Source organism: Onychostoma macrolepis, chromosome 22 (genome assembly GCF_012432095.1).
Source record: "Onychostoma macrolepis isolate SWU-2019 chromosome 22, ASM1243209v1, whole genome shotgun sequence".
Classification (NCBI taxonomy): domain Eukaryota; kingdom Metazoa; phylum Chordata; class Actinopteri; order Cypriniformes; family Cyprinidae; genus Onychostoma; species Onychostoma macrolepis.
This window is the reverse complement of record NC_081176.1, coordinates 9,024,745-9,036,997: the sequence shown is the minus strand read 5'-3', so window position 1 is coordinate 9,036,997 and position 12,253 is coordinate 9,024,745. Positions and strand designations below refer to the sequence as shown.

At 36.9% G+C, this 12,253-nt stretch overlaps 1 protein-coding gene across 1 annotated transcript; it reads left to right on the top strand.

Annotated features, from left to right (window-relative positions):
- LOC131530179 (zinc finger protein 239-like) lies at positions 1 to 2,651 on the top strand. Its single transcript, XM_058760345.1, has 3 exons — positions 1 to 181; positions 774 to 1,454; positions 1,955 to 2,651. The coding sequence occupies exons 1-3, from the start codon at positions 133 to 135 to the stop codon at positions 1,960 to 1,962; spliced, it is 738 nt and encodes a 245-aa protein (XP_058616328.1). The 5' UTR covers positions 1 to 132; the 3' UTR covers positions 1,963 to 2,651.
- Positions 2,652 to 12,253: the final 9,602 nt, after the last annotated feature.

Sequence of the window (12,253 nt, the reverse complement as noted above, 5' to 3'; positions counted from 1 at the left end):
GAAGCTCCTCCCACTGCAGTTCAGCAATAAATGCTGGAATATTCCCATCAGTCTACAAGTGAAGACGAGCATCAGAGCATCAGGAAGAAGTGAAATCTGCAGAGACAGAGTTTATTGAAGGACAGAGAGAACATGAGAGATCCAGAACCCTGCAGAATGAAACACACTGAAGAACAAACAGGTTGGTGTTTATTCTTGACTTCATCAGTGAGGCTGGAGAACAATTAAAGTTATCAGCAGTTCATCAGATTTAGTGTTTATAGTAGAAAAATGCTTTGCGTTTTAAAAAAGGAAGAAAAAAAGTCAAATAAATAATATAGGAGAGACTTTCTAGCTCAGGGTACAAAATATGGACTAAAACTCAAATGTTCAAATGATGTCACTTCCTGGATGTTGCCATTAAAAAAAAATGCTTTCATTTTAAAAAGGAAGAAATTGAATGACAATTGTGCTATAACAGTGTTGAGTGAAAAAAAAAATATTGGTCAGTTAATTAGATTAAAATAGTTATTAATTACATAAGTTATTACAGTATATTAATGATAATATTATGTTTATAATATACTATTATAATTGTGGAGTTGATCAAGCATCGAATAGTTCTCGCTACAGAAACGTTGTATTAGTTTCTGATTCTTTTTAATATAGATTATTGTATCTTATTTTGTAAAAATGTGTCAAAATGATCATAATTTGGTGTAGCTGTTGTCTGCTTTCACTTCACATTTCTCAGATTTTTTAATGATTTATTTATATTGTAACTTTAATTTCAGATCTAATGGAGGAGAAAAAACAGTCAAAAAATGTCAAAACTGGAGAAAAAACTCACTCACAGTCTGAAAGTATTTCTTTACTGAAAAGAAGAAACAAAAAAAGGTTCACCTGCACTCAGTGTGGAAAGAGTTTCACAAACAAACACAGTCTCAAAGTTCACATGAGGATCCACACTGGAGAGAAACCATTCACATGTGATCAGTGCGGGAAGAGATTCGGACAACGAGGACACCTTAAGGACCACATGAACATCCACACTGGAGAGAAACTGCATGCATGTGATCAATGTGGAAAAACATTTTTGTGGGCTTCAGGCCTGAAGGATCACCTGAGAGTTCATACGAAGGAAAAACCACATTCATGTTCTTTATGTGGAAAGAGTTTTTCACATCTGCAGAATTTAAAAGTTCATCAGAAAAGACATGCTGGTGTGAGAGATCATATGTGCTTTGAGTGTGAGAAGACTTTTATTACAGCTAAAGATTTGAAACAGCACCAGATGATCCACACTGGAGAGAAACCTTACAAGTGTTCACACTGCGACAAGAGATTCAATCAGTCAGGAACCCTGAAATCACACGAGAGGATCCACACTGGAGAGAAACCGTATCACTGCACTGCATGCGGGAAGAGTTTCGCTAAATCATCTTCTCTTCACTCGCATACAAAAAACAATCACCGTAAGTAGATCATAGATCCAGCACTTTCAAGTCAAAAAAACATAAGCCAGTAAACAGAGCTGGGTAGTAACTGATTACAACACTGGATTACTTAATCAGTTTCTAAAAATTAAATACCTGTAATTAGATTAAATTACATATTAAAATACCACGTTACTTTTAATTGATCATAATTTATCATAATTTATTGATTCTCCTTAATTGCTCTTTTTCATCTTTTATAATTGACTTTCTAAAATAGACTGCTTACATACATTCAGAAAGTCTTGCAGTTTTTGTTGACATTCATACAGAGATCAGTCATTAGTCAGGTACCAACACAGCATTAGACCAGTAGATTTACAGATGAACATATTAATTTTGATTTGAATTATTGACTAGGTTATTTATCCATGTATTTCTATGTCTTTAGAAGGCTTTTGTCTTTCAAACATTAAAATTCACAAATTCACTTTTTTTTTTTCTCATCTGATCCTTTTTCATTCCAACTTTCATTTCAGGAGAATGAGGAGAGTGAAGATCAGAAACATCATCAAAGAAGAAACCAGAAAAGGTTCACCTGCACTCAGTGTGGAAAGAGTTTCACAAACAAACAGAGTCTCAAGAGACACATGAACATCCACACTGGAGAGAAACCGTACACATGTGATCAGTGCGGGAAGAGTTTCACACGATCAGAAAACCTTAAGGACCACATGAACATCCACACTGGAGAGAAACTGCATGAATGTGATCCTGAGAAAACATGAGAGGATCCACACTGGAGAGAAACCGTATCACTGCACTGCATGCGGGAAGAGTTTCAGTCAATCATCTTCTCTACACAGTCATAAAATAAACAATCACATTAAGTAGTTCATCTTCTTTCAAGTGCGACATTGCATCTCTGTCTGCCTTAAGCAGCGACATTAAAAAAATAAAAATAAATGCATTTGTAACAGTGAAGACCAGCAGTTTTATTTTTGATTATGCTTTATTATGAGTTTAATTTTATGCTCTCATGAGTCATATTTATCACTTGTAGTTTGTTTATACTTTTATGAAGGTTTAAACTGTTCTTGTTCACGAAGCTGAAAAGAAGTTGATTTATTTTTATTTAATCTTCAATGCTGTTTTTACAACAACTGGTTATTCTTCCACTTGGGGTGTATTTTAGAAAATGTAGATGTAAGATATACTGTAATTTAGCTTTGCATCTGACTGCTTCTTCACTTATATTTTCATGAGATTCTTTGCTATATTGTTAGTCAATAAAGCGAGAGACCTGTCTCATTCATATCAGCTTTTGCTTTTTACAGTTGCTTAAACTTTTATTGTCCATTTTTATTGTCTACTGATTCTTCTTGCATCATGAATGAATAATTTCATATTTTTAGTTACATCCAAAAACTTTTTGCTTTTTGTGCTTCTGTAACCGGTCCTACTCACTAGAGGTGGGAATCGCAGGGTACCTCACGATATGATATGATACGATACGATACGATATGAATCACGAATACAGCAATTCTGCGATAATCTATATATTGCTAGACAATCCTATAACAATACATCACGATATCTGTTTAACTATGAAAACAAAATGCCTGTGAAAAGGTTAAGTACAAGTTTTCTCTCTTTATTCAAGTGCAAACTGATATAAAACAGCATAAAATGTTCTGTAAATCAAATTGCTTATAAACTTTATATAGGCTATATATATATATATATACACTTTTTTTGCTCTTATTCACAACTAAACTAGCAATGTGTAAACTACAATACAAATGTACTATACCATTGTGTACGTACGCTATTGAGTAATGGCCTGCTAGTAAAAAGGACAACATTTTCTTCTTGGTTTTTAATATATATTTGTAACCTTTGAAATAGTGACTTGAAATGTAACACAAGTAAAGCAGCTTTAAAGTGTTGATTCAAAACTTGTTTTGCTTTATAAAAAAAAAACAAAAACAAAAAAACTACTTTCTTAGAAAAAACATTAAAGACAATAATTGAAATTTAAGAGGAAGAAGTGGTCATAACAGAAATAAACTCAACATTTTCCCCAAATGAGATTCTGACTTACAGCTATTACAACTACCTTACTAACTATTAATAAGCAGCAAATTAGGAATTTATTGAGGGAAAAGTCGTAGTTAATGGTGAATAAGTGTTCCCTATTCTAAAGTGTTACCAAAAAGGGTACTCGCGGATAACATATACATATTAAAAGTATATAAAATTCTATTCTTGCATCAAGAACACTTCACTTCACTTTGTCAGGAAAGGAAAGCTTTAAGAAGCTCCAACACTCAGATCTTTTGGACTGAATGATGTGTTTCAGTCTAGATTAAAGATATCTCCTTGTTCAAGAAGTGACATAACACATCTTATACCCTACTATTTTAGCCATGTGTCACGACCTCCCCGTCTAGGGTTAGGAATGTCGATGACAAATAAAACAATTAATTTTATGCATATCCCTTCTCCTGTCCCAGCTCACAAACAAATACTGCCAAAAACGAAATTAGTGTCAAAAGTAAGCTTTTTATTGACACAAATATGAATAGCAGGAAGCGTGAATCTTCAGAAGGGGTTCAGGCCAAAATAACAAACAAAAATGGTTCTAACTAAAAGAGAAATAAATGTAACTTGCCTAACAAAATAAAAATCCCAAAGAAAGTACAAAAGTCTTTCCTTACTCCCTATCTGACCATAAACAAGAGAAAACTACTCAGGAAAAATAAATGGCAACCTCCTCCCTACGGCTTCCAAAAATAATGAATTAAGCATTAACAAATGTCATAATCAGCAGCGGTCTAAATAAACAGAAACATATAAATAGAATATAATACAAAGATAAACTCATACCAAAGTAACAAGACAAATGTCCTCATAACTCAACAGTGAAAACTGGCCACACAGGCTTAACTCACTCAAAAGAACACACTAACATTTAGAACTCCAACAAAAATCTAAATGTCTGGGGCAGGAGATGAGGGACAAATGACAACGGAGCTCTACGACATGTGCACCAGAAGCTCTCTTGCATTGCCGTCTTTCCCAGTATTTCAACACTCCCGCTCTCATCAACGTAATCTGCCGCAGCTGAACCCAATCAAGCCTACTCAGAAGGAGAGGGAGAGATAGAGCAAAAGAGAGACAACGAACTGCACAACAACAATTCACAACATTAAAAATAAATATAAATAAATAATAAAGAAATAACACATTACGTCCAGAGACGTAACACCCCCACCCTTAGTTACAAAACCTGATTTGTAATACAACACTTCATGACGCTTTTAACGGTCGATTAAGCATCACCAGTATAAGCCCTTGATAATGTGTCAGCTACGACATTATCTACACCTTTTTTTATAACGAATGTCCAAGTTGAACTCCTGTAAGATGAGTGCCCATCTCATTAATCGCTGATTAGAATTAGACATACGAGCCAGAAACACTAGAGGGTTGCGATCCGTATATGCCACAATACGGTCACCAGAACTTAAATACACCTCAAAGCGTTGGACGGCCAACAGTAACGCCAGGGCTTCTTTCTCTATGGTGCTATAATTTTTCTGACACCTGGTGAATTTTTTTGAGAAATAGCTCACTGGATGTTCGATACCAGCGTTATCTGCTTGCATCAGCACCGCACCGGCGCCATGAGCACTCGTGTCCACCTGTAGGCTAAAAGATTCAGTGAAATTTGGGGCGGAGAGCACAGGAGCGTTACACAATAAATCTTTAGCAGAACAAAAAGCAGATTCACATACTTCGTTCCACACAAATTTTCGCTCAGTGCTTAAAAGGTCAGTAAGGGGTGCAACCACAGTGGAAAAATTCCTACAGAATCCCCTATAGTATCCAGCCATTCCTAAGAAACGCCTCAACTCGCGTTTATTAGTGGGTGAAGGAAAAGTAACAACAGCTTCAACCTTAGCCTTAACGGGCTTAACCTGCCCCTGCCCAACAATTTTACCGAGATAAGTCACCACTGCTCTGGCAAACTCACACTTGCTGAGGTTGAGGGTTAAGGACGCTTCAGCCAAGCGTTTCATGACTAAACTCAGGGTGCATAAGTGATCTTCCCATGTCATAGAATAGATCACTACGTCATCTAGATACACTTCGCAGTTTTGTACATCTGATAACACAATCTGCATTAATCGTTGGAATGTGGCAGGTGCATTGCGCATCCCGAAAGCCATCACCGTATATTGCATGAATGCATCAGGCGTGACAAAGGCGGAGATTTCAGAGGCACGGGATGTCAATGACACCTGCCAGTATACCTTCAAAAGATCGAGTTTGGTTACATAGCGTGACGTACCCACACGATCAACACAATCCTCCATTCTGGGGAGAGGAAATGAGTCAGCTTTGGTAAGGTTATTAACTCTGCGAAAATCAGTACAGAATCGAAAAAGAGTGGTCAGACTTAGGCACAAGTATACACGGCGAACTCCATGGATCACCAGGCTTATACAGTACGTCCAGCAAGATGCATTTTTTTTCCATCAACCGCTAAAATGGGGGGTGGCCACTCTGGAGGCCTCCAGGGTCCCCTGGTCTGACTCTGGAGGCCATGGCGGGTCTGGGGACTGGGGACTGGGGACTCTGCGGGTCTGGGGACTCTGGACTCTTCGAGACCTCGGCCCTCGCCTCGGCCTCTCTGGCAGGAGCCCTACTACCCCCCCAAAAAAAAATTTATTGGGGAAATTAACGGTGTTGCTGGGCAGGCGATCAGGGTAGTGGGCTCTCGCAGCGCGGACTCTTGGCAGCGCGGAGATAGGGAAGCGCCTTCGAAGCGCAGACTCTTGGGGGCGCTCTGGAAGCGCAGAGCTGGACGGGACCAGCGGAGACGCAGGAGGGCTGGACGGGACCAGCGGAGACTGGACGGGACCAGCGGAGATGCAGGAGGGCTGGACGGGACCAGCGGAGATGCAGGAGGGCTGGACGGGACCAGCGGAGACTGGACGGGACCAGCGGAGATGCAGGAGGGCTGGACGGGACCAGCGGAGATGCAGGAGGGCTGGACGGGACCAGCGGAGACTGGCGGGCACTTGCGAGGGGCAGGCACTGGCGGGCATTTCATATTCTCTGCCGGCGGGCTTGCCATACTCTCTGTCGGCGGCGGGCTTGCCATACACTCGGCGGATTAGGGCGGGCCGCGGATGGCAGCGTGGGAGGAAAAGCCGCAGGCGTCGGGCTGGTTCCGACTCGGGATCGGACGCTGGTAGACCCCTTCCCGCCAGCACAATCCTGTGGTGTCTGGGATGTCCATGGTGCGGTGGAACGAGACCCTGAGCCGGAACAGGTGGAGGATGGCCGCGTCGTCCAGCGGCATCCTCCCGGCAAGCCGAACGAACTCCGCCGCATACTCGAAGAAGGGGAGATCTCGTCGGGCAAGGGCGAGGACGGCTGCGGCGAATTCCATCCCTTTTTGTTTTTGGTTCGGTCTTCTGTTATGAGTGTTGTTGGAGCAGGGAGCGAGGGAACGCGGGGACGAGGAATAGACAAATAACAGGATCTTTAATGATAAACACTGGAATTACAAGACTTACAATCACATAGACATTAACAAGACCGAACACTGAGGAGAGGGAACACAGGATTTAAGAATACTGGGAGACTAGGAAATTAACTACACAGGGCTGGGGACTAGTTAACTCATAAACACTTAACGAGGACAGGAACTTCCAAATATGGTCACAAGAGGAGAGGAAAAACACAGGACGCGGAGACACAGTCTGACAATTTTAATGTTATTTAGCTTTCTTTCTTTTTTTGACATTTATGTTTGTCAATAAAATAATAGTTTTAGTTACTTTACAGTTTTGAATTACAGCCTATGTTTGAAAAGGACTGCAAACAGAAACTGTAAAGATGAGTGTGTCAGTCATGTCAGTGTGAAAAGTATATATATATATTTTTTTTTTTTCAGTAGAGTTCTATATTGCTAATGCAAAGCACTCAGAATAATATACTTAGAATAAAGTGAGATGATCTGCTGCTGATCCTGAATGAGTGTTTATAGTCTGAGACTCATCAATATTATCAGCTGCTGAAAATCCTCTACACTGAAAAAACTAACATGTACAATTTACTTAATAAAATCCTCGTAACAATTTGCACTAACAATTTTTAAGTAAAATTTACTGCTTTCATTTTAAGTAAAACACACTTTCCAGAATCAAGTAAAATCTATGTATTAATTGACTTAACATTTGTTAAAATATTAAGTAAATATTACTAAATTCTATTTAAGGTAGGATTTATATTTATTCTAAGCATTTAGATAAAGTCTATATATTTTTTTAAATACTAACACACAGCTGTCCTTAAAATATTAAGTACATTTTATTTACTGTTATAAGGTAGGTTTAATTTAATATTTCAATTAATTTATTAAATATATGTAATTAAATATTACTAAAAATATAATAATTTTGTCTGCATTTTAATAAACCACACAGCGTAGATACAATCAACGTTTATTTTGTTCCAACATTAATCAATGACTCAGTCACACAAATTTATTGTTTTTAAAGTTACATAAAGCAAAACCTAAGTTTTTTAAATGACAACTGTTTCCCTAGGGATTGGAGTCCTGAAAACAACTAAATTTGTCAAGCCCTGAAAGTGTTTTAACCCCAAGAGGAATATAAAAACATGGGATGAGGTTTAAACATCATGGATATAATGCATGGATACAATTTTTTTACTGTTTCAATAAAAGTAGCAATCCTCTCAAATAGTGCAGTTTCAACATAGCACTCTGGACTTGTGCTCTAAACATTACATTAAATGCATAAAATATAAAGCATTAATGCATAAAATGCATAAAAATATTTAGGTTAACAGTTAAAGATGTCAATATTTCTATATAAAGCAATGTTGCTAAATTAATGTCAAAACTAATTTCTTAAAAGAGACAGCTTCTGCATCCAACAGATAGTGCTTTTACGAATTCAGTTAAATTTAAAATAGTCTAAAACAATGCAGTTTCAACAATTAACATGGCACTCTAGACTAGTGCTCTAAACATGACAATAAAGAAAAAAAAGACCAGATGCCTTAGTTGGCACAAAGCTGAAAACAGTTCTAACAGGCAAGTGTCTTCTCACCACTGTTCACAATGGTGAAACTAAATTCAAAAGCAAAACTGCTAATTATGTACACAAGTGATCTGAAAAACATTATGTCTATGGAAATAGTCCAATAGAACCTGGAAGATTTCAAACTTAGTTGGGGAGTGCTGGCATCCAAAAATGTGCAGTACTTGCAATGGCAAAAGCATTTAATAAAACAACTTCGACTTTAAAGCTTGTACTTTTGGAGACAGCTTAATCACATCCAATTCTAGAAAAAAATTCTGAAACACCTCGAAAGTGTGAAGCAGTGCTCTGGGGTATGCGAGGTTAAGGGCATGAATGAGTCCCATAAGCAGGACAAGGCCACTACAGCCAAATAATGTTACCCTTAGCCATAAATTTACTACTTGACTGTGGCTCTTTTGGTCCTAAAGGGCAACACTTCTGAAGAGTCTGTCTCCAACCCAAATCAAACACACCTGATTCTGCTCATTAATATTCTACTAGACGGACTAGAAACTTTTAGGCAGGTGCGTTGAGGCCAGTTGGAGCTAAACTCTGCATGACAGTGGCCCTCCAGAACAGAATTTGGACACCCCTGCTTTAAGGTTAACCTGTACATAAGGGGTGGGAACCCTGGTCCTGGAGTCAGTGTCCTGCAGAGTTTAGCCCCAACCAGCTCCAACAAACATGCTTTGAAGTTTCTAGTAGACCTTGATTTCCTGGATCAGGTGTATTTGATTAAAGGAACACTCCACTTTTTTTTTGGAAATAGGCTCATTCTCCAACTCCCCCAGAGTTAAAAAGTCGAGTTTTACCGTTTTTGAATCTATTACTACTGGTCTAATTGGATTCAATGATCTATGCTAAGCTATGCTAAAAGTGCTATCGACAGACCCGGAGATCAACTGAATGGATTCAGCAATGGTAAAACTCAACTTTTTAACTCTGGGGGAGTTGGAGAATGAGCAGGCCCTCCAGGAGCATTGGTTCCCCACCCTTGGTGTACGTTACGGTAATACAATTTTAACATTTATGACATTGAATAAAAAACGCTTTACCTGGCAATCTTCAAACAGTTCCTCTTCTTGGGAGATTTCCTAAATGCAGTCAACCTGTAAATGAACAAACACAATTAGTTATATTAAAACAACAAAATTAATAAAAAAATACATTACATTTAAGGTAGAAAATTACATGAGAACTAATTAATAAACAGAAGCTGAAATACAAGCAGGAGTTGTATTCTGATGTGATGCTTATTAACAATCATAATGTCTAGGTATCAATGAAATAAGTTCATTTAAACACGTCAGAGCTTTTCAGACACTTTCTGGACTGAACAAATTTATCAACCTATTTCAATAGTTTATGATCAAGTACAAAAAAAGTTAAATCTCCAGTTATGTAGATTCTTAAATCTTAGATGGCTTATTATGATTAAAATGATGCTGCTTAATTTCGAAGTATTTGTTCTACACTATTACTATTTGTAATGATAATATGTTTTAACATTGTTTAACCAAATCTTTTTTTTTTTTTTTATTCTCAGTTTTGTAATATATCTGAGAAAAAATGCTTGTGTAATCCACAAAGATTAATGTAAACTGTATAAGGTATAAAGGTTATTGTGCTTTTTATCCAGAAAGCTCCTTGTAACATTATGCGTTTAGGGCAATTTTGGTTGGTCCAATAATCTCAAGGCAAATCGTGCTATAGACACGAAATGTATAGTTTATTGATTCATTTTCACCCTTTTTTTTTTTCCGTGTCACTCAGCACAATTTATTTCATGTAATGTTTTGAAAGTCATGGTAAGTGTAACCTGATCACACTTAAATGACGGGGGTGGCAAATTATGTCCTTTTATGTACTTTTCCTAATGCAAATTTCGAATCAGCGTGTTTTAACATAATTCACTGACTAACACAAATTTATTTGGTTTTAAACTGACTTCTGTATGAGACTAGTGATTCATGGACTGCAGTGGAAAATGCAGGCCTAGGTTAATGTAACCTCGAGTTAACATTGCTAGAGTTACACAACAAAGTCAATCGGACTTTTAAAATTCTCATGGACCTATACATTGTCATAAATTGCTACAAAAAAAGGCAATAACTTGTGGATGTGAACGTGCTAAGATTTTAGATTAAAATTTACTCAGTATTTTTTAGGTTTATGTGCAATGACTTTAAAACAGTTAAATTATATCAGAAAATGTATAATACAATTTTTCTATTCCCACACAGTTCATTTTATACATTAATTAATTGTGTATTTATTTAAAATTTTACTTAGAAATTCTAGTTCTCTATGAATTGTAATATTACAATGTAAAAAATATGACATAAATCTAGTATATTTTACTATACCTCAAAGTTTGTTTTTTCAGTGTAGGCTATATTTCATGTTAATTGCTCCTGGTTTCACCTCATTCATTATGCTGATCACCTGTAAACTACCAGTTAAAGTTCATTTCATTCTTCTCACCAGACTTAAATTATGCAGTTACTATTATGATATCTACAAGACACAAATGTCCTACAGCATTTATTTCATCATTAGTCTGTGTTAGACTATGTTTAATAGAAACCAATGAACAACAATTCAAACTCAACTGGAAGGAATTATGGAAACACTGATTTTTATTGGTTACATAACTGTACTTCTATTTATTCTTTTGACTTTTTTCTTAACATTTTAATATGTGTAAATATTAAATGTGAAAATCTTAGAGACAAAACAGAAATGCATGTGTAAATTTGTATAAAAATTCAGATAATTTACTATAAATACCAGATAAACATAAATGCTTAATATGTCAATTAGTAGAAAAACAAACTCACAAACTTTGGCAGATCTGCTCCTCCTTCAGTGAAGCTCCTCCCACAACAGTCACACCTTCAGTGAAGCTCCTCCCACAACAATCACAGCTTCAGTGAAGCTCCTCCCACAACACCTTCAGTGAAGCTCCTCCCACTGCAGTTCAGCAATAAATGCTGGAATATTCCCATCAGTCTACAAGTGAAGACGAGCATCAGAGCATCAGCAAGAAGTGAAATCTGCAGAGACAGAGTTTATTGAAGGACAGAGAGAACATGAGAGATCCAGAACACTGTAAAAAATGGAATGGGCTATTTACTTAAAAAAATTATGGTAACAATATTACACTTAATATTTTTGAGTAGTTTTTACGACTTGATTTTTTAATGGAATCTACCTGAAAAAATCATGTAAAATCTCCTAAATCAATTAATCTATGACACAATGAATTTAATATAATTAGTGAAGTGTGCTCATTTATTTTAAGTTGATTCTCAAAAGTCTGTGATTTTGAGTGAGGCCTGTTTGTATCTGACTTGGAGTTATTTTGTACATTTAAAAGATTGTATACAGCCAAACAGCTCAAGTAGGAAAATACTTGAACAATACTGGAAAATACTGCTCATTGAACAAGGCTTAATGCCTTAGAGGAGTAGTATCCATAACCATAAGCTCTACTCTTCTGCACAATGGTAACTATTGCACTGTGGAATGGAAACTTCAACGTAACAGAAACTCTTTCAAATGTCAAACATAACTGAACATTAAACATTAATAGATGTTGACTCAAAAACACATAAATAGCATTTAATTTCAATGCTGGGAACTAACAATCACCTCTAAAGTAAAACCGCAAAATTCAGCTAATTCTCTTAAAATAAATACTTAGCCTTC

Excerpts from the sequence above, each read along its gene's own strand:
- LOC131530179 (XM_058760345.1), top strand. The coding sequence starts at position 133 with ATGAGAGATCCAGAACCCTGCAGAATGAAACACACTGAAGAACAAACA. Across the intron at positions 182-773 it reads ACACACTGAAGAACAAACAG|ATCTAATGGAGGAGAAAAAA; the intron begins GTTGGTGTTTAT and ends CTTTAATTTCAG.